This window comes from Chrysemys picta, chromosome 9, assembly GCF_011386835.1.
Source record: "Chrysemys picta bellii isolate R12L10 chromosome 9, ASM1138683v2, whole genome shotgun sequence".
Taxonomy (NCBI): domain Eukaryota; kingdom Metazoa; phylum Chordata; order Testudines; family Emydidae; genus Chrysemys; species Chrysemys picta.
The window spans coordinates 48084364-48106368 of record NC_088799.1 but is presented as its reverse complement, the minus strand read 5'-3'; the positions used below and the strand labels follow the sequence as shown (position 1 = coordinate 48106368).

Sequence of the window (22005 nt, the reverse complement as noted above, 5' to 3'; positions counted from 1 at the left end):
TATGTCACAGAATGGATTCTTCATTGAGCCTGGACAAAATGCAAGATTCTGCTTCCTGGTTAACTGTATTAAATAGGTCAGAAATAGGGGTACCATCAACTGAAGTGATATGTTACAGTGAAAATTTATAGCAGTCATAGCAAGACTTGACAGCTTGTTGACTCCACTGCTGTCTGAAGACTTAATGTATCTTTTCAGTTCTCTGACAAAGTTGTAAAATATTTGTTAGTGATTTCAGGAGTTGGACAGGGGTCCCATGTCATCTGGGCATGTGGATATGCTTGCACAAAGATTACATCCTCTGTCACCAGGTTTGCTGCAGAGCCTTTTTTGAACTGTTTTCCATTGTCTCTGTTTTCAGCTAATATAGATAATTAAAATATAGAATATTTATATTGCATCTTGGTTTACTACTCATCATTTGAAAATGCATCAAGAGACCTGTGTAACGCATCAATAAAATAATTTCTCAAATACCTTGAACATCCCTTCTTTTCGCCAATAAAATGGTGTCCAGCAAAGGGGCTAAAAGTATGATAAAAAGATTCCTTTTCTCTCTAAAATGTACAATAAATTTAAAGGAAAAATGGCTTGAAAAATCAGCCTTTTCTATGAAAACCTTGTATTGGTCATAGTTAAAAGTAAATACTACTATAACCAAAAAAGTGGTGTAGAGCTCTGTTTTTTTCCATTTTTACTTTGTGTATAGTCAATTTCACTATTTCCCCCTGTATAATCAATTATTTTGCTTTCTGAAAAGTCTCAGATGCCAACTGGGGAATAGAAAAATCTGTGTACACACATTTTTAAAGGATATTTTAAAGCAAAACAATGCCGCTCCTTCCAAAGACTTAATATCTAAAAGGTGCTCTGTCAGGAACTGAAATTTTTTAAAGTTAAAAATTAAAACAAATCAGGTTGAATAATGCCTTTCAGATTTATGAATACTTTAAAGAGGCAAATGAAGTTTTCCATTTGGGATGAACTGTAGTATTGAAAGATGACGGGTAACCCATATGCACATTATCCATGTTGATCTGGGGTGTTGCCTGGATGGACTTTTTGCTAGTCTAAGCTCTGCCAATGATATTTGCAGTGTACTAGAACACAAGGAAAAAGCAGTTTGACTAACTTAAGGTACGTCTACACTACAAGCGCTGCTACAGATCATCTTATTACAGCAACAAAAGGGATATTTCTCTGTTGCTGTAGTAGATCCATCATATCAAAAAGAATAGGAGTACTTGTGGCACCCTAAAGACTAACAAATTTATTTGAGCATAAGCTTTCGTGGGCTACAGCCCACTTCTTCAGATGCATAGAATGGAACATGTATTGAGGATATATATACATATATATACACAGAGAGCATGAAAAGGTGGGAGTTGTCTTACCAACTCTGAGAGGCCAATTAAGTAAGAGAAAAAACTTTTGAAGTGATAATCAAGATAGCCCAGTACAGACAGTTTGATAAGAAGTGTGAGAATACTTATATGGGGCGATAGATTCAATGTTTGTAATGGCTCAATGTGTGTATATATGTATCTCCTCAATATATGTTCCATTCTATGCATCCAAAGAAGTGGGCTCTATCCCACGAAAGCTTATGCTCAAATAAATTTGTTAGTCTCTAAGGTGCCACAAGTACTCCTGTTCTTTTTGCGGATACAGACTAACACGGCTGCTACTCTGAAACCCATCATATCAAGAGGCAGTAGCTAGGTCAGTGGAAGAATTCTTCTGACAACCTGGAGACCCCTGATGCAATATTTTATTTCTTATTTTTCTTCTTTAATGTGTTGAGGCCTGAAATTCTCCTTAGATTTTCTGCTTGTTTAACATTTGAAATGTCAAAAACACTAAATGTTATTTTCCTTTCTTTTGCTGGAGTTCTCTTTGGAAGTCCAAATAACTGATACAGGAGTGTCGTCCCCTCTCCGCGCCCCCCCCCCCCCCCAATTGAAATGTTTCAAAAAGATCTGGTCTCTAAACTTTTCCTTCAAGTAGAGTTAAATAGCTGTTAACAAACAGTCCCATGGTTTTTAAACAGTCTGATTTAAAAATTAATTTTCATCTCAGTTCAGGATTCTGTTCCTTGGGTTTTGTGATGGCATGATGATACTAGCTTTCCAGTACTCCTGTTCGAGGAAATATTGGGATAAATGATACATGAATCTTAAATGTAAAACAATCAGTGGACAAAAAGCTTAAACAAGGATTTTAAAGTTTGCTTTTAGGCTATACTTAAAGGAAATAGGTTGTAACCAAGAAGATTTAGTGGTGATATACATGTGAACAGTGTGCCCTCTTGTGGTTGGCTGCATATTAAAAAGAACATAGGGTCCTGCTATACTACTTTTCTGTAACTCACTTTTAATTCCAGTGGTAGTGGCAGGGTGTGAAGATAAAGGATCAGGGTCTCAATCCCAGCTTTACAAATTTGGGTGTCTTTGTTAGTAATTTAGTTTGCAGCAATGGGTTTATTACAGAATGATATCCAGCTATCTTTCTCAAAATATGAAGAAACTTTGTCAAGCTGTTTTTGAATTACAGTTAGCTAAAAATTTCCTGAACATGGAAGCCACTTAGCAGTAACTCCTTAGTTATGGTGATAAGTAGGGAGCCATTATAAATCCTATGTTCATATTGCTTACACTTTTGCACAGAAAGTATTTTTATATTACTTCACTCAAGTACATCTGAGGGGTTTTTGGAGAGTTTGAAAGCAAGTGGTAAAAACACTTAAATTATGGATGCTTTTAAAAGAAACTGCCTTATTTTAAAATAATTTTAAATACAGTTTAAATTATTTGAAGTACTTATTTGCAGAAATCCACCTTAATGTTTGACTTAGCTGCTTATGATGTGAGAGCAGCATTGCAGAAGTCTGGCTATCTTAGATAGTTATATTGCCCCCATGACTGTAGCATCTGAGAATCTGTCTTTTATTGGAATTATGCTTACAACACCTCTAGGAGACAGAGAAAGTACCATTATCCCAATTTTACACATGGTGAACTGAGACACAAAGGCTGTGACTTGCTCAAGCTTACACAGGAAGTCTGTGATGATGGAGCAAGGAATTCAGCACTAGGGTAGAGCCTTAACCACTGGACCATCCTTTCTCTGTAGTTGATAAACTTCGTAGGGCAATGTGAACTAGAGGAAACCAAGTACCCACCCCCCGCCCACAGCTCCTAAGATCTGCTTTGCATATGGAGTATGGACAGTTGAGGATCCTGCAGAGCTCTTCAAGGCCATCATGGCGCTTCTGAGACTTTTTGTTTTAAAAATGCATTACTAAAATTAAGTTAAGATTGCTACAATGTATGTATGCCAAGGAGTGTTATAGTTTAACATACCCTCCCCCCAAGCATTTAAAAATATGGTAATAAACAGTTTAGGAAGGTAGTTAAATATACAAAGATATTCACCATTCAGACAATATTTTAAGTGTGCCTATCTAAAACATCAGATTGTATATTCTAAAATCCTTTAAAGGTCATTGTAAATTTGAAATATATTCAGTTTTAAAAAATGACTTCAGTGTAATTTCAGGTACACTTCTCTGAGTCCCCTTGTCAATTTTTGTTAGTGCTTTACAACCACATAATCCTATTTTCAAAGTGTTTTTCTCTCCCTGAGCTGTCCCAAAAACCCACACAAACATGCAAAATTCATTATAGCGAAAACATTAAATTGACTATGTGGAAAGTGCATCTGAAGAAGTGAGGTTCTTACCCACGAAAGCTTATGCTCCCAATACTTCAGTTAGCCTTAAAGGTGCCACAGGACCCTCTGTTGCTTTTTACAGATTCAGACTAACACGGCTACCCCTCTGATATGTGGAAAGTGCTGTCAAATGCACCAAGTAAACAGGTGAAACAGGCTATACATAAAAGTAATAAAAATGGAAATCAAGGCTTTTTTCTGCTGTTTAAACATGTGACTTTTTTTTTTAAAAGTAGGCAAAATTTATTTTACTTTTGTGAAATTTTTTTCGTTCATGATTTGATCTTTTAACTCTCTTCTCATGTCGTCCAACAGGGAAATGCTTGTGTCATAGAACCAAACCAAAACTTGAAATGCTTCTTAAATCACTGACTGCAAATGAAAATGTCATACATGGTATAGATATGTGGATTCCTCTTTCTCTTGTGTGGTAAATAATATTTGAATGGACTGAGTTTTTTGGTCTACATGTTGAAAGTGACTTTAGATGTGTGGTCGGTATCTGGAAGATATTGAGCCTCTCTAGGGAGGGTAAATCAAGACAACATAAGAATTCTATTATATTGGGAGTGTAGATGGGTTTTCTGTCTCATGGTAGAATGGGGAGAGTGTGTGGAGATGATGTTTCTGGACTGTTTGAAGACTAAAGTGATATGTACTGGTCTCATGACCCACTTACAGGTGGGTAGTTGGAATGGGATAAGGTTGAGCCTCTGGTTTACATGTGAGATGTAAAAGGTAAGATGTTGGTGTTACTGGCTAGTAATCGGTGGTTGACCCATTGTCTTAGCCATATGTGGAGAGTTTGTAGCACGTATTGGAAACTGATGTAAGATGAGAGGATTTAAAAGGTTTCTTATTTATAGGTGGAGACTGAACAGGGATATAGGACATAGTTAAGCTCCCCTTCTCTTTTGCTGCCCCCCTCCCCCCAATATGCAGCTTAAAGCTACATACTTAAGAAATCATGGGCTTGATTTGGTGCTCTACAAACACACACAAAGCAAGTGAGTGTAACTACCCGCCTCTTCTGCTCCAGGCAGGAAAGATTTCTCCATGAATCCCTATGCTATAGAGTAGATGATTCCGCCAGGAGGTGGTGGTGGTATGCTCTTACATATGTTGTATAGTATGTATATATACATACATAGGCACTGATTCCGTGGGTGCTGTGGGGCGGGAGCACCCACAGGGAAAAATTAGCAGGTGCTCTGCACCCACTGGCAGCCAAGCTCCCCCCACCTCACCGCCTCCTCCCCCAAGCGCACCATGTCCCTACTCCTCCCCCTCCCAGCGCTTCCTGCCCACCGCCTAACTGCTGTTTGGCGGTGCTTAGAACTTTCTGGGAGGGAGGGAGAGGAGTGGGGTTGTGGCGCGCTCGGGGTAGGAGGCGGTAAAGAGGTCGGGGAGGGACTTGGGGGAAGGGGGTGGAATTGGGGCGGGACGCGGGGGGGTTGAGCACCCACGGGGCAGAGGAGAAGCCGGTGCCTATGTATACATGGTAGCAACCTTTATTTAAAGCTAACTTTTTTGTCAGTTGGTTAAAGCAGACTGCCCTGTTACTAGCCTGTCACACCAACATCTTGTCTCTCACCCTATCATATAACAGCTATACTGGCATGTTTCAGAGCAGCTCCTTTGTGAAAAGAAGACTTCGTAGTAGATTCTATGTGGGAGAGTTCTTGAAGTACCTTTCCAATGAAAATCTAGAAATGCTTTATCACTCTGAAATATCCATTTTCTAAAGATTTTGTTTACTACTTGAGGGCATGGAAAATCTTGCAAAGTGGGGAAAACATAATTGAGAATCATAAAACATGCTATAGCTATATGAGGCCTACAGAGGTCTGGTTAGATAAATTAATGTGAAAATGATTGTTCATTCCAGGAATCCTTATATTTGTGTGCCTTGACTTCATATGTTTTGAAATGTTATACATACATTTTGCTGGATTTGAATGTGTTTTGTAGCAGTTACAGCAACCATGTGATAGCTGGAAGGGAGGCACTATATAGGTTCTACCTCTGGAACAGATAGTGGCAGTGTAGTACTAATTAGATAGGATGGCTTAGGTCATGTCTAAACTAGCACTTAAGTTGGCAAAACTTTTGTTGCTCAGTGGTGTGGAAAAAAAACACCTCTGAACTACACAAGTTTTGCCGGCATAAGCATTTGTGTGCACAGTGCTACGTCGGCAGGAGCTGCCACTCGTTGAGTTGGTTTTATTACGTTGATGGGAGAGCTCTATCCATCGACATAAGGCTGCTACATGAGCACTCTCACAGCAGCACAACTGTATCGGTACAGCTGTGATGCTGTAAGCTTGTAAGTATAGACATGGCCTTAGTTTGCAGTGTGCTGACTGTATGACTTGGCATCATAATATGGGGCATGTTAGTGGAACTGCTGGGGAAGTGCACTGCTCTGGTACAGAGCAAGAAACATTTACCAGCCACCTGCTAGCCAGAGACTCATATGAAAGGGTTGTGTGTGTGTGTGTGTGTGTGTGTGTGTGTGTTGGACGCTAGTAAGGCCTAGAGGCATCATTTTGGTGAGAAACTCAGTTTCTACTTCAGCCAGTAGGGAAGGGTGCTGTCCCAAGATCAGGGGTGGGCATACTTTTTGGGCCGAGGGCCACATCTGGCTGGGGAAATTGTATGCAGGGCAGGGGGTTGGGGTGCACAGGGGTGCAGGGTGCAGGCAGGGAGCTTAGGGCAGGGAGTTGGGGGGCTGTCAGGGAGCAGGGGTGAGGATAGGCATTGGGGCAGTTGGGACAGGGAGCAGGTGGGTTAGATAGGGGGCGGGGGTCCCGGGAGGGGGCGGTCAGGGGACAAGGAGCAGGGGGTGTTGGATGGGTTGGAGGTTCTGAGGGGGGCAGTCAGGGAGCTGGGAGTGGGAGGGGGGCAGATGGGGGCGGGGGCCAGGCTGTTTCGGGAGGCACAGCCTTCCCTATCCAGCCCTCCATGCAGTTATGCAACCCCAATGTGACCCTCGGGCCAAAAAGTTTGCCCACCCCTGGTGTAGAGAGATGTATGTTTTAAGTCTCCTGGGTAAACACTGAATTGCTTGAAAAGGGAGAGTTATTTGTTTCTTCTCTCGTGTTCACATGTTCATGATGATATTTCAGCATGTGTTGGAAAAATGGCTGAGGGTGAGAGAGAGTATTGCTTGGCCCTTCTCCAGAGTTTAGGTCTCCCAAAGTTTAAAACATGTAGCAGCCCTAAAGGTGTAAATTACAATCAGAAGAGCTTTGAAGTGGGCAATGATGACTTCCCTAAAATTACAAATTTTGTTGAGCTTGTCGCTTAGAATGTGAACTTCTGTTCTACATTTTGTCTACTTTGATTTTGCTTTATACTACCCATGGGGGATGCCACAAGAAGGCAATCAGAACTTGGACAAGATGTCACTAGTAAGGATATGATTTATTCATTGAGGTCACGGATTCCGTGACTTTAACAGGCCTCCATGACTTCTTCGGGTTCAGCCCACACTGCAGCAGCAGGGGTTGGAGCGGTCTCATCTCCACCCCCTCGTGGCAGCAGTGGGGTCTGGAGCTATCTCATGGTTTCACACCCACCCCCTCCCCCGTGGCTGCAGCTGTCCCATTCCCCCTACCCCAGCGGGGCCTGGAGCTGTCCCGCTTCTCCCCCCGCCCCCCCTCACCCCCAGTGGCAGCGGTGGGGGCTGGAGCTGTCCTGTCCCGTCCCGTCCCACGTGGCGGTCAGTCTCTCCCCCTCCCATTTATTAGTAAAACTCACAGACAGGTGGTGGGCTTCTGTGAATTTTTGATTATTGCCTGTGACCTGTCTGTGAGTTTTTAATAAACATAACCATGACAAAATCTTAACCTTAGCCATTACCCTCCAAAACTTCATGGCAGACTATCATGGATGAAAACAGCCTTGTTTAGCCGTTTCATGGTGGGGAAAAATATGTTTTGCCCATGTTTAAAAAAGATCATACAGCCATTTAAGTGAGAAGCTCAGGTGTCTCCATTTGGAGAAAGGACTTAACATTTGATAGGGGGCTTGCCGTGGTGTCAGGGATGTGTCGTCTGTCCGTGTGAAAATTTACCCAAATTGGTCCACACTGAGGGGAGAAAATAGGAACAGGGAGTATGAGCAGAAGGGGACTGGCTGGAGTGGGTGGGACAAAGCAGAAGAGTCTGTAACTACTAGAGGGCACTCTATATGGAACCTGGAATTGAAGCTATTATTCCCAACTCTCAACATTCTGTTGCTGTTTAGCAAATAGCCTGTGAGACATCTGTCATCTCCCCTCTAGGGCATGTCCACATAGAAAATAGAAGCAGCCTTCTCCTGCTTCCAGATACTCCCTTCATTCAAGAGGGAGAGGAATGGGCTGGGGATCTGAAGATGATGACCCATATGCCACTTTTGTTTTTTCAATTTAAGTTTTAAAAAACTCAGGAAATTACATTAACTGTGGGAAGTAGAAGAATGGTCTTCTCGTTAAGGCATTTGAATGCTGTCTTGGAGAATTGGATTTTATCCCTTTCTGTGCCACAGAGTTCCTATGTGATGTTGCGCAGGTCACATAAACCAAAATTTCCACAGGTGACCACTGTGTAATGCTGATTTTCTGGATAACCAGCTTGAGACACTTGTTGTCTGATGTGCAGAATACTCCCAACTGTAAGGTCGGTGGGAGCTGGCCTCTGAACATAAAATGTGCTTATCCATTCTTGGCCAAATGGCAGCCTGCGTGTACATCATTGCCTTTGCTCACCTTCACCTTCTCTGCCTACAGATGTGGCTCCAGAGAGTTTACTCACCCCCCACGGCATGCTATGGACCTTATGCTGACTGTCTCTCTCCTCCCCCCCCTCCCCCCAGGTGCTCTTTCCTCCAGTGGTGGACAGATCTGCAACAGGTCTGTGTAGGTATCCCCTTCCTCCCATCCTCCACGGACAGGCGATCATTCAGACACATCCCTTGCAGAATGGGGAGCGCACATGGGAGAGCGCATGATGTAAGTGACATGGACCCCTCGGGAATCCAGATGCACATCAATATTCTGGAACTCCGGACAGTATGGAGAATGTGTCAAGCATTTCTTCCATCTGTTGGCTCCCATCATGTTCTCATCGTGTCGGACAACACCACCACCATTTATTACATCCAAAAACAAAGGGACACTAGGTTGACTGCTGTGTGTGCTGAGGCGGCCAATCTATGGGATTGGTACATTGCCCACAAGATCCTGTTGTTGGCAGCCGATTTTCTGGATACTCAGAATGTGATTGCAGGCTCTCTCAGCAGAAGATTAGTGGTCAATCACAAGTGGGAACTCCACAGCACTGTAGTAAGCAACATTTTGAACCCATGGGGGACTCCAACCAGAGACCTCTCTGCCTTTCACTCCAGCAACAAATGCAGCACATACTGCTCTAGAGCAGTGGTTTTCAAACCTTTTTTTTTTCTGGCAACCCAGTTGAAGAAAATTGTTGCTGCCTGCGACCCAACAGAGCTGGGGCAGAGGATTAGGGTGCGGGACTGAGGACTGCGTGGTGGGGATGGGAATGAGGGGTTCAGGCTGTGGGAGGGGGCTCTGGGCTGGGGCAGGGGGTTGGGATGTGGGAGGGGGTGCAGAGTCTGGGGTGGGGATGGGGACGAGGGGGTTGGGGTGCAGGAAGGGACTCCAGGTTTGGGGGAGGGCTCAGGGCTGGGGCGGGGGGTTGGGGTGCGGGCTTACCTCTGGCAGCTCCTGGTCAGTGGCATAGCTAGGGTGCAGAGGCAGGCTTCCTGCTTGTCCTGGCACCGCGGACTGCACTGTGCCCCAGAAGTGGCCAGCAGCAGGTCCGGCTCCTAGGTGAAGATGCGCGGCTCTTGCCCACAGGTACCATCACCCCCAGCTCCCATTGGCTGGGAACCGACCAATGGGAGTGTGGAGCCAGTGCTCGCAGCACTGGGGGCAGCACACGGAGCCCCATGCCCCCCTCCCCGCGCCTAGGAGCCGGACCTGCTGCTGGCCGCTTCCGGGTAGGTGCTACTAGCTTTACTAATAGTTTTACTCCTGGGTGCTGAGCAAGGTGACCCAGTGCCTTGCATTCCACAACCTGAACTTTGAAAACCACTGCTCTAGAGGATATCGGTAGCCACTCCCAAGGCGATGCTCTCATACTTTGCTGGTTGAACCAGAGCAACTATGCCTTCCCCCTTCTACCACTCCTGCCACAAGTAGTCCACAAGATCAGGCAGGAGTGAGCCACAGTCATTCTGAGTGCCCATTCTGGCCAAGACAGTTCTGGTTTCTCAACTTACTCTGCATGTTAGCCTATCCCCCACTTCCCCCAAGCTGCAAACACAATAGCACAGACATCCCAATCTGTAGATGCTTCACCTCAGTGTATGGTATTTGGATGGGCATCTTCTCTAGAGTGGGAATGTTTATCTGAAGTGCAAGACATCCTCTTGAGCAGCGGGAAAGAGTCCTCTAGGCGTTCCTACTGGGTCAAGTGGAAACGCTTTGCCTCCTGGACCCAACAGAAAGGGCTTTCCCCAGAGGAAGTGGAGATTCCTTTTCTTTTGGATTACCTCCTGTTCTTGAAGAAGTCAGGGCTCACCCTCAACTTTCTCAAGGTCTACATAGTGGTAGTCAGTGCCTTCCATCCCCCTGTGGAAGGACACTCTGTATTTACACATCCATTGACGACTAGGTTTTGGAAAGGTCTCCTCAGAACTTTCCTACCCAGTGGGACCTCGGCTTCATTCTTGTGGCACTAATGAAACAGCCCTTTGAACTGCTGGCTTCTTGCTCTATGTCCCTCTCTTCCATGAAAGTCACCTTCCTTGTGGCTATCACTTCAACGAAAAGGGTAGGTGAACTTGGGGTCATGATGGCAGACCCCCCCTTTCACCACTTTCCATAAGGACACAGTCTCTCTCTGGCTACATCCCAAGTTTCTACCAAAGGTCATAGCCCAGTTTAATCTCAACCAACCCATACACTTTACCTGCTTTCTTTCCAAAGCCTCTCACGTCGGCAGAGGAACAGTGACTTTGATCCCTTGACGCCTGCCAGGCGTTGGCCTTCTACCTGCAGAGGAGAAGACCTATCAGGAGGTCTCCTAGATTGTTTATCACAATAGCTGAGAGAGTTAAGGGGCAAGCAGTCTCCACACAAAGAATCTCCAAGTGGATGTTTGGGTGCATTACAATCTATCAGTTGTTTGGGCAGTCTCCACCCCTTGGGACGTGAGCCCAGGCGTGAACTATAGCCACCCTCCATGATGAACCACTTCAAGACACTTGTAGGGCGGCCACGTGGAGTTCAGTACATACCTTCACTGCACGTTACGCCTTGGTGCAGAACTCTGCAATGGATGCCTCATTCGGTGTGGCTGTTCTCCACACAACCATTCTATCCTCATCCTTGCACCTTCTTCCGAATTAGGTACTGCTTGTTAATCACCCTCAGTGGAATAAAGTAGGAACCATCACTCAGAGAAGAGGAGAACATTACTTATCTGTAACTGGAGGTTCTTTGAGATGTGTGGTCCCTATCTGTATTTCAGTTCCCATCCTCCTCCTCTTCTGTGGATCTGTTCAGTTTGCGATGGAGAAGGAATTGGAGATGCGGTCTATCTGCCCTGCCCTTTATCACCTCAGATGAAACCATGAGATGAAGCAAGGGCATATGTGCGGACCAAAAGACACTATGATTTTCTGCTCCTGGAACACATGGCATGCATGTGTAAACCCTCAGATAGGGACCACACGTCTTGAACAACCACCAGTTACTGGTACATAATCTCCTTTTTTTTTTTTTTTGCAATTGTAAGTAATAGAAAATTTTAAATGAAATATCCTGGCACTTGCCCAGGAAATCTTGCTATTTGCCATGGATAAGTAACTGGATTTTTCAAGCTCTGCAGTTTATTGTAACTTATGAATTGTATAGCTGTGACTTCATTAATCAAACTTTTTCTTCTGCGGAGTAAAGCAGTAGTGTTTCCTAAGTAGGTATTTGCTGGTGTGTTCAGGTGTCTTTTATTGCTGATTGATCTCAAAAGAAACTACAAATTGCCTTGTTTCTTCCTTTGCCCGTGATCAAATTAGGGGTGCTGCAAGTGGTCTGGGACCAAATATCCTATTATCTAAAATAATTGTATCTCAGATTGAATTGCATTATAGAGCTTAGATTCACTAGTGGAACCCACTTAATCAGTTACCTCTTTTAGCATTTTTTATTGCTGGGATGTCCAGCTGCAGTCTGCTTTTGTGTATTGAGGACACGTTAACCTTATGAAGAAAAAAATTACTCCCTTGTCTTCATGATATTCTTCATTTGTGTTTTGTTTTGTTTTTTGTTCTGTTTGTTTATTTATTTTTAGGTTAACACTTTTTTAAAGAAGAGTAGAAAAGAAGAAAATGGCAGCAGAAACTCAGACACTTAACTTTGGGCCTGAATGGTGAGTCTTTTCTGTTTTGTCAGAGTTTGGGACCTTGTTCTGAAAACTAGGAAGGCTTTATGGACATGTATATTTGGGAGGAGGGAGAGGCTGAATGGATTATAAAACTGAATTGGATACAGTGTTTGTTAATTACTTACTCAAATCTAGTTCTGGTCTATAGTGACTAAAAGTAATCTTCATCATATGACTGCTTAGTGCTCTGTGTGAAAGGAATTGGAGGTTTCATGTCATTGTAATAACTAACACATACACATCAGATGCTCCAGAATGTCCAAGGAATGAACAAGAAAGGTGAAGAACTATCTTGATGCTTGAGATGGTTGATCCTTGTATATGAGGCATATTGGTGAGGAAACTAGTACTTACATTACCCATGATGGACTTTTTCTACAGATACATAAGCCTTCTGTTTTCAGTTTTGAAACTAAAAACTTGTAAGGTGGAGTGTCTGAGAAATTTGTACCCCTTTTCCCTCCCACCACATTCACAGTATTTATTCATAAGAAAAAATACCCATGTTAAGAGTGGGCTTCCATGCATGCATTGTTGGAATGTTACATCATCTTGCAGTGATTGTTTGAGAGTCTTATTACAATACCCATCCAATGTGCTTTGTCCTTCACCTGATAGACTGTTCTAGAGGTGTGATGGTAGTTCAGTATTTGCCCCTCTTGCTTATTCAGTCTTGACCTCTCTGCTGAGACTGTGCACAAAGATATCAATTGATGTTGCTTCAAAAGAGCTAGCATGATCCTTGGATGGATAAATTATTGGGGGGGAGGGGCCATATTTAAAGAGGATGTAGAACAATTGGAGAGGGTTCAGGAAAGAACTACAGGATGATTTGTCTGGAAAATGTTTTATAATGAGAGACTTAAGCTTAATCTCAATCTATTCAGTTAACTGAAAAGAAGGTTGAGAGGTTGACTTGATCACTGAGTGTACCTATACAGGGAGAAAATATACTACATGGTTGTTTAATCTAGCAGTCCAGTCATAACTAGAGCCACAGTGGTAGGAAGCCAAAGCTAGAAAAGTAAGGCACAAATTATTAATGGTGAGGGTAATTAAACATTGAAACAGTTTACGAAGGGATGTGGCATTTTATCCCTCCATCACTTGAAGTCTTAAATGAAGACTAGATGTCTTTTTAATGGAGTTCATTGTCTCACTCCCACTTCTTTGTGGGGTGGTGTCCACATCAGGAAAATCATCATACCAATTATTCTTGTTTGTGTTCTTAGAAGAGGTTCCAAGAAATGTACAGCTCTTGCACACCTAAAGATAGTTCTTCTGACTTAGGGAGCAGACACAATTTGCAGACATGTTTGAAAGCAGTAATCTAAAAATGTGTTTAAAATACTAAAATTGTCTAGTGTTTGCAGGACATTTTATAAAGCTTAAAATTGTTTATTTTGGTATCATTTTAGACTGAGGTAAAGTAGGGCTTCCAAGAAAGGTAATCCATGGGGTGTAGAAAAGTAATTGTGAGACCATGCCATCTTCTAATGCTTTGGTGGATAGTGTTTCCTGATGTGCTTGTAGGGAGAAATTTAATTATACATCAGCAGAGTGGTGGTGTTATGCTGGTGCCATTGTGTGGTAAGCAGGGTTTCTTTTAAAAAACAAAAACAAAAAACCTAGTCCTGGGATTTTTTCCTCTACTGCTATAGGGTATCCATGAAGCCAGTCTGTTCCAATTGTTGGATTTATTTTATCCATCTCAAACTCTATTTCATGTCTGGTGCAGTGATATGATAGCACAGGTATAGATTATGTCCAGTTTAATTTTGTTCCTCCTCTGCTTTGTTCTAGGCTGCGAGCTCTGTCCAGCGGCGGGAGCGTGACTTCGCCTCCCCTTTCTCCTGCTTTGCCAAAGTACAAACTAGCAGATTATCGCTATGGGAGAGAAGAAATGTTAGCACTTTTCCTAAAGGATAATAAGGTGTGTGGGGGGTGGGAGGGGGAGGGTAGGAAGAAGGCTTGTCTGTAATCCCACAATCTTGTAATTATGGAAAGAGGTCTCTCTGTACAATGTGTGCTCGTGTGTGGTGGTGTTTTTTTTTTATGCATATTCCTTAGCGGAGAACAAAAGTGCAGGTTGTTTGTATATGTCCATGTGGTTTTCTCTCTAGGTGCACATGTGCACCATGCATATGAGATTGGAATATTTTGGCCAGAAGTGTTCATGGGGGCATGCCTGCAACCTGCATATCCTAGTGTCCCCTCCTCCCACCTGAGGACATAAAGGGTGGAGCAGACCCAACTGCCCTTAGTTCTTACCACTCCTGGCAGCAAGATGGAACTTAGCAGTGCCCATTTGCTATCCTGCAGCTCTGCTCTTTTAGTTAAGGTTTAGAGTTTTTGTAGTGTAGTTACAGTAGCTATCTGCCTTGGCCTGTTGGCAAGAAATTAAATCCTGCACCTACTCTGGTCACTGATCATTCCACTTTGGCATTAATGCTTTCAATGACACCTCCTTTGGTACTGATACCCTTGGTTCTGCCTCGCTTGGTACTGTCCTTTCCAGCTCCTAAAAACCTTGTCATTATGCCAGTTCACATTATTCAGTCCAGTGGCAGTAACTGGCTTCTGTCCGTATCAGAACCAAAGACGTTCAGACTAATAAAATTGTTATCCACCAAGCTCCTCTGGAGCCCCTCTTTCTGATTTATAGACGTGTATCCTGGTCTCCTCAGCCTCTATCAACACCTGAGGTTGGCTGCACTGTATGAGGAAGTGTATTCCTGTCTTTTCTTTGTCAGATCATAATAGGGAGCCTTCTCCTAGATTTGTCCCCTAATCTCAAGTGTCTATGAATAGAAGTCCAAAAGGAAGTCTAGAGGGCACTCTTCTCATTGACACCAAAAGAGGCATGGGTTGGACAGAATCCAGACCCTATGGGTATCTCCACCTTAGTGCCATATACCATACCTGATGTCATGCAAACCTGGCCTTACTGGCCACTTTGGAACCCTAAAACTCTACTTCCAAGACCTCAGTCATCGAAAGTTCCTTTGTCTCATCACAGGTCTCTTTCTACAAGGCCTTCTGGAGCACTGTAAGTCCTCATGTTGTGAAGCATGTGGCCAAAAATGGGGAGGATCGGGAAGAATAGCTCCTACAGTACCAGTAGTCATCCCATACACCTTCCCAGATGCAGATGTTAAGCCTAATTTACCATCTGCTATTGATAACTTTAAGGCTTTTCAAGACCTGTTAAATCATATAGCAGATACCTTGGATATTGGGAGTGGCCCAAGGAAGTCAATAAATTGTTTAACATGTTGCATCCCACAATATCAGACAGGTTAGCCATACCACATATGAAGTTATTTTCAAACCTGCCAAGGACTTAAGGAAATCACTGGCCTCCAGCCCTGCAACTTGTGAAAGGATCAGTGTGTCCTTGCTAGGTCCCTCCAGTATTTTTATGTTCACCCTGCCCCAGTTCACTAGAGGTCGCTGCAGTGCAGGAGAAGAAAAAACCAGGACTTGCTAAGATGACTCCTAAGGAGAAGGACCTAAAGAAACAAGACCTTTTTGGGAGAAAAGTTTACTCTTCAGTCAACCTTCAGGTTCTTATAGTAAATTTATTAACTTTTGACAGTGATGTATGTCTACCTCTAGTATGATAAGATCTCCCATTTTGTAGATAAACTACCTCAGGACTCTGTGGAGGAGCTGAGGTCCATTCTTACTGACTGCCAAGACGTTGCAGGCAGCTCTAGATGTGAGAGCTATGTCTACTTCCTTTACCATATTGAATCTTAATGGCTGAAATCATCAGATGTACTTAAAGAACTAGGGTCACCATTGAGGAGGTGCCATTTGAAGGGCCTGACTTAATTCTAACATGGATGAAGTGCTACATTCTTTGAAGAATTCCAGGACAATTCTTTGCTCCCTGAGCCTTTATCCTCCAGCTTTGAGGTTTATCCTCTCTCCTCCTCTAAGAGAATGCTCATATTACCAGCAGAAATCTGCTGAGCCTCCCAGAAAGAAACCCCCTTCTTCCAGTGAAGAAGCAATTCAGCCTTCTTTTCAGCTACCACTCAGGTTGCATCTGGATCCAGGCAGCAAGTTAGACATCATGGTCAAGAACCCTGGGCTGATCTGACAGGATGTATTCCTGCACTGCCTCCCCTCCTGTTTGGCAGCTGCCTTTTTTACTTGTTGGATGAATGATAGTCACTCTAGGCACCCATAATACCTTCTGTAGATCGTCCGTAGATCTAAAACCTTCCGTAGATCTTTAGTTTGCAGCTCTTGACTTCCAGTATGCATATTTCTGTGTCTGTCCATCCAGTAGGCAGTTAATACCTTGTTTCCTAGTGTGTAGCTCACACTTATCTGCACAGAGATCTGCCTGTAAGACTTTCCATGGCAACAAAAAAGTTTAGCAAGTGCCCAGCAACTCACCTATCCATACCCTGAAGAATGGTTGATTTGAAGGCAAATCTCTTCAGAAGGTACCTCGTTCAATAAGAATAGTCAGTCCTCAAGCTCTTTACCTCCAGTGAGACTCAGTGCAAACCATGAGAAATCCACTTTTATTCCGACTCAGACAATTTGAGTTCAGGACCACTCCTATGAACTCTAAAACAAGAGACTGAAGAAATTCTGTGCCATTGTGGACATAATCTCAGAATTAAAGAGTCATCCCCAGGCTTCAGTGTGAGACTGCCTCAGCTTATTAGGTCACATGGCAGCTTGCGCTTTAATGACAATGCATTCAAATGGTCACTTTTTCCCCTATAGGGATGAATGAAGTCTGTTTTATCAGCCCAGCAGATACTGCATAGACTTACAGGTTTCAGTCCCTGTGTTTGTACTCCTCAGTGTTTGTACTCCTGACCCAATACACCTCTGGATGCAGCCTCCAATTGCTCTACCAGACCTGTCAAGTTATTTCCCAAGATCATGGCCAAATCCTGCCCCCAGTCCTTCATCTCTGCATCTGACCATATGCACATTTGCTAGCTAAGCGTTGTGAACAGAAGGTGCTCTTCTGAAGTGCAGGACACTGATTCAAAGCAGAAAGGCTTCTATGAGGCTAACATGTAGATTAAAGTGGTAGAGACTACTATCCAAGCTCCTCAGCATTTGCTAGATGTCACTGTCTAGTAGTGTTTTGGGCTATTTATTATTTTGGAAGCAAACAGTTCTCACCATTTGCTCAGTTAGAGTCCACTTAGCTGCAATTTGAGCCTCTCACCCTTCTACTTAAGGTCACACTATCTTTTCACATTCCATAGTTATGAAGTTAGTGAAAGGTATGGTCCATAGTTTCCCTCTACTTGGCAGCCCCTCTCTTTTCTAAAATCTTAAATATTGTCTTTCTGGCCCTGATGGATCCCTCCTTTGATCCCTTGCAGTCTTGTTCTCTATCACCTTTGACTAACAGGGTGAGCGAGATTCAAGCGTTGATGGCAAAGCCTCCTTATGCATTATTGTATAAGGATAACATGACTCTCAGATCTCACCCAAAGTTCTCACCTAAAGTAGTCTCAGATTTACACCTGGATCAGTTCATATCCTGATATTTTTAGCTATGCTGCATTTGACTTCTGGAGAGATTTAAGTCTCATACACTGGATGTGTTGATAGCACTATTATAACTCCCTCAGTAGGAAAAAACCCTTCTTCGAGTGATTGCTCATGTGCATTCCACAATAGGTGTGCGTGCTCGCCATGTGCACTGATGCCAGAAGTTTTTTCCCTAGCAGTACCCATAAGGGAACGCCCCTAGCGACCCCTGGAGTGCCATTTCTATGGTGCGGTATAAGGGGCTCTGCGTGCTCCCCCCACCCTCAGTTCTTTCTTGCCACCAGTGAAGGTGCATCGGAACTGCTCTGCTCCAGCTTGGCTGCAGCTTTCCTCTTGAACTCTACGTGCCCTGGGCTTTAAGTCATGCGACACTTGCAGGTAGCTGACGCCAGTGAACGATCCGCACATGAACAGTTTACGCTGTCTGGGGGAAACCCATCTCAGCGATCGTTGCAAGATTTGCAGATCTTTCAAGCCTCTGACCAAGAAGGAAAGGGACATTTGGCTCCGAGCCATTCTGACGGAGTTGGTGTTGACCCTGGTGCACCACTCCGAGTTGGCACCAAGTACCACTGTGTCAGTGCGCCGCGACCCTGCGGTGCCTTCCACCAGTCGGCACCCCTCCCCGTCCGTGGGGCATGCCAAAAAGAGGTAGTCTCCGCTGAGACACCAGAGCAAGACTGGGGAAGAGACTAGACCCACGTTGGGCAGGTCTCGATCCCCATTGGCCTCCAGGCCTCAGACTCGGGTTGAGCAGAGTAGCCCGGCCCTCTCAGCTCAGGACTCCCCGGATGTCCAGTTGCCCTCCACGCCAGAGGCCCTGCAAGCGGCCTGGGACGTTATGTCTCTGCCAGTACCGGTGGCACCGCCACCATTGGCTCCCCGGTCCAGAGGCAAGCCACCGCTTGGATCTCCGCAGCCACCACCTGGTTGGTACCGTTTGCCGTCGAGGGAATGTTCCCGACGCCTTTTGCTGCCCCGTGTGCAGTCCGCGCTGGTCCCTGTTGACCCCCACCAGGTTGTCTGTCTGGGTTCCAACTGGCAGGGGTTCCAGGCACCGTTCTGCCTCGAGGGACTGTAGACCTTGTGAGGGGAGTTGGCCCCGTCGAGACCAGGACAGACGGCACTGGAGATCCTCGTCTCCGAGAGGCCACCGTAGTCCGTTGCAATACGGGTGTCGATGCCGTTCCCGTTATTCGTCTCGCTCCAGGACCACACCACAGCACCACTCCCGCAGTCCCGGGTGTCGATTGCTGTCGCCTTGCCGTCATGGAGCAGCTCCTGCTGGCGGTACCGCTCCTCCAAGTCGGGACCTCGGTCTCGTGGTCGGCACTGTTCCTGACGTCACCACTCTGCCCGGCCTCCCTTCGTAGCCGTCTGTCGACGGGACAGGCTAGTCAGGCTGAACAGCCTGCTCCACCGGTGCCACAGCAGGTGCAGTGGTGGCGGCACCATGATACCAATGGGCCCCGTGGCCCCCGACGCAGCCTCCGGTGGGGGCTTGCTCAGTGGCCGGAGCCTTGGAGAGACAGTCAGCCTCCCAGAAAGGAGTCGGTGGGGCGTGCATCTTCGGTTCCACACCCAGAGGGCGACCAAGTGGTGGGACCTCCAGTACTGGTGGGTATACAGAATACCGCACCCCCATCCTCATCCTCCCCTGATGAGGCAATTGTGGCCCCTCCTCCCACTGTTCTGCAGAAGGACTCTTAAGGCCCACCAGGAACTATTGAAAAGGGTGGCATTGAGCCTCAACCTTCAGGCCGAGGAGGTGGAGGAACCCTCGGACTTCCTCTTCAACGTCCTTCAAATGCCTTGTGGCAAACCCAGGCTTCCTTGCCTCCCATCTCTAAGAGTGCGGAATGGAAGTACTTTGTGCCTGCCAAGGGGCATGAATACCTGTACGTCCACCCTGCCCCCAACTCCCTGGTGGTCGAGTCAGTCAACCATAGGGAGAGGCAGGGCCAATCAGCCCCTACTCCGAAAAATAAAGACTCAAGAAGGCTGGACTTATTTGGGAGAAAGGTTTATTCGTCCTTGAGTTTCCAGTTAAGGATGGCGAACCATCAGGCCCTCCTGGGTAGGTATGAGTTCAGTTTGTGGGTCTCTCTACCCAAATTCGAGGACTCCCTCCAGGAGCGCGACAGGAAGGAGTTCAAAGCTCTGGTGGGGGAGGGTACAGCGGCTGCCGGGGCAACTCTGCAGGCAGCGTCCAATGCCGTGGATACGGCTGCAAGATCTATGGCCTCTGTGGTGTCCATGAGGAGGGTGTTGTGGTTCCTGCTGTCTGGGCTGTCCAGTGAGGAGCAGAACTCCTTGCAGGACCTTCCATTCAATGGCAAGGCCCTGTTTGTGGAACAGACGGACGTAAAATTGCACAGCCTGAAAGATTCCTGCACAATGCTCAAGACACTTGGCTTTTATGTCCTGGCTCCAGCCAGGACCAAGTTTAAGCTTCAGCATGCTCCCACCCAGGCCACCCACTCTAAATATGAGCCCCCTTATAAAAAGTCACGGGACTATAAGAAACTCTTGCAGAGGCAGTCCCGGTCTGCCCCCCAGCCTGTGCCCTCTAAGGGTAAGCAGATGGGAAATGTCAGTTTTGACGGGACGCCCGGGGGCGACTTACCAGTTCATACCAGGGATTCACCCGCAATAAAGCTTCCCTTCTCCAGCCAGTTGTGTGCTTTTCTCACAGAGTGGTCGCAGCTGACTTCGGACCGTTGGGTCCTCAACACAGTCTCCCGGGGCTATACCCTTCAGTTTACCTCTACCTCGCCCAATCACCCTCCGTCCCCATCCCTCCTAGGGGACGCCTCTCACGAGGCCCTGCTCGAGCAGGAGGTGGGGTGGCTCCTTGGCTTAGGAGTGGTGGAAATGGTGCCAGTGGAGTTCAAATGCAAGGGGTACTACTCCCGCTATTTCCTTATCCTGAAGGTCACCTGCGAGGCCTGAACCAGTACATTGTAAAGCTCAAGTTTCGCATGGTCTCTCTGGCTTCCATTATCCCCTCCCTGGATCCCGGGGACTGGTACGCCGTGCTCGATCTGCAGGACATGTACTTCCGCATTCATATATTTGAGGGACACAGGCGTTTCCTTCGTTTCATGGTTGGGCAGGAGCACTACCAATTTACGGTCCTCCCGTTTGGCCTGTGCTCTGCTCCCAGGGTATTCACGAAGTGCATGTCTGTGGTGGCGGCCTACCTCAGCTATCGTGGGGTTCAGATCTTCCCCTATCTGGATGATTATCTGGTCAAGGGCAGCTCCAGGTCGCAGGTGCGGGATCACGTGGTGGCACTCCTGTCCACGTGCACCACTTTGGACCTGTTAGTAAACAACACCAAGTCCACGTTCATCCTGGTGCAGGGCATAGAGTTCATTGTGGCAGTTCTGGACGCGACATTGGCCAGGGCCTCCCTCCCACCAGACAGATTCGAGACCCTGAAAGGGCTCATTGACACAGTCACAAGGTTCCTCGTGACCACAGCCAGTGTGTGCCTCCAGCTCCTGGGTCACATGTCGGCATGCACATATGTGGTTTGCCATGCCAGACTCGGGCTGAGGCCCCTCCAGCTCTGGTTGGCCTCGGTGTTCTCCCCGTCCAGAGACAGGATGGACAAAGTACTCACTGTGCCCGAGCCGGTGATCGCCTCCCTACAATGGTGGTCCTCTCTGGGGAACATGCTCCACGGGGTCCCGTTCAGGGGCAGGCCCCCATTAGTGGAGCTGGTGTCAGACGCGTCGGACCTGGGGTGGGGAGCCCATGTGGCAAATGTTCAGACCCAAGGTCTGTGGTCCGTGCAGGACCTTGCCCTGCATATAAATGTCAAGGAGCTCAGGGCAGTCTGGCTGGCATGCGTGGCCTTCCGCTCGCACCTGGAGGACAGAGTGGTCAGGATTCTCACGGACAACATGGCCTTGATGTTTTATGTCAACAGGCAAGGCGGGACCCGCTCCTCTGCTAGGAAGCCCTCAGGCTGTGGGACTTCTGTATAGCCCATGACATTTGCCTACAGGACCGCCACTTACCGGGCGCCTGGAACTCGTGGGCGGATCGCCTGAACCAAGACTTCTCTCAGCACGGGTGGTCACTTCACCCAGAGGTGGTGCACAGGATTGGGAACTCCCCAGGTGGACCTGTTCACGACCTGGCAGAACCGCCGGTGTCCCCGTTTCTGCTCCAGGAGGGAGAGGGGGTTGGGAGTGGGCGCCATTTCTGATGCCTTCCTCCTATCCTGGTTGGGCCAGCTTCTTTATGCCTTCCCCCCCGATTCCACTGATCG

The 22005-nt window shown here is 46.2% G+C and overlaps 1 protein-coding gene across 12 annotated transcripts in view; it reads left to right on the top strand.

The window, feature by feature from the left end:
- Positions 1 to 22005, top strand: part of GIGYF2 (GRB10 interacting GYF protein 2) — a 160835-nt gene that overhangs the window by 2187 nt on the left and 136643 nt on the right. For 8 of the 12 annotated variants that reach the window (XR_010590378.1, XR_010590377.1, XM_042853483.2 and 5 more), the window contains exons 1-2: positions 11515 to 12170; positions 13989 to 14118. Coding sequence is in view for 7 of the 12 variants with exons in the window: in XM_042853483.2 (XP_042709417.2) it covers positions 12130 to 12170; positions 13989 to 14118 (171 nt within the window). In the remaining 5 variants the exon portion in view is untranslated. Of the gene's footprint in view, positions 1 to 11514; positions 12171 to 13988; positions 14119 to 22005 lie in introns of those variants that run through there. The other 4 variants (XM_065557013.1, XM_008174961.4, XM_008174958.4 and 1 more) reach the window with 2 other exon arrangements.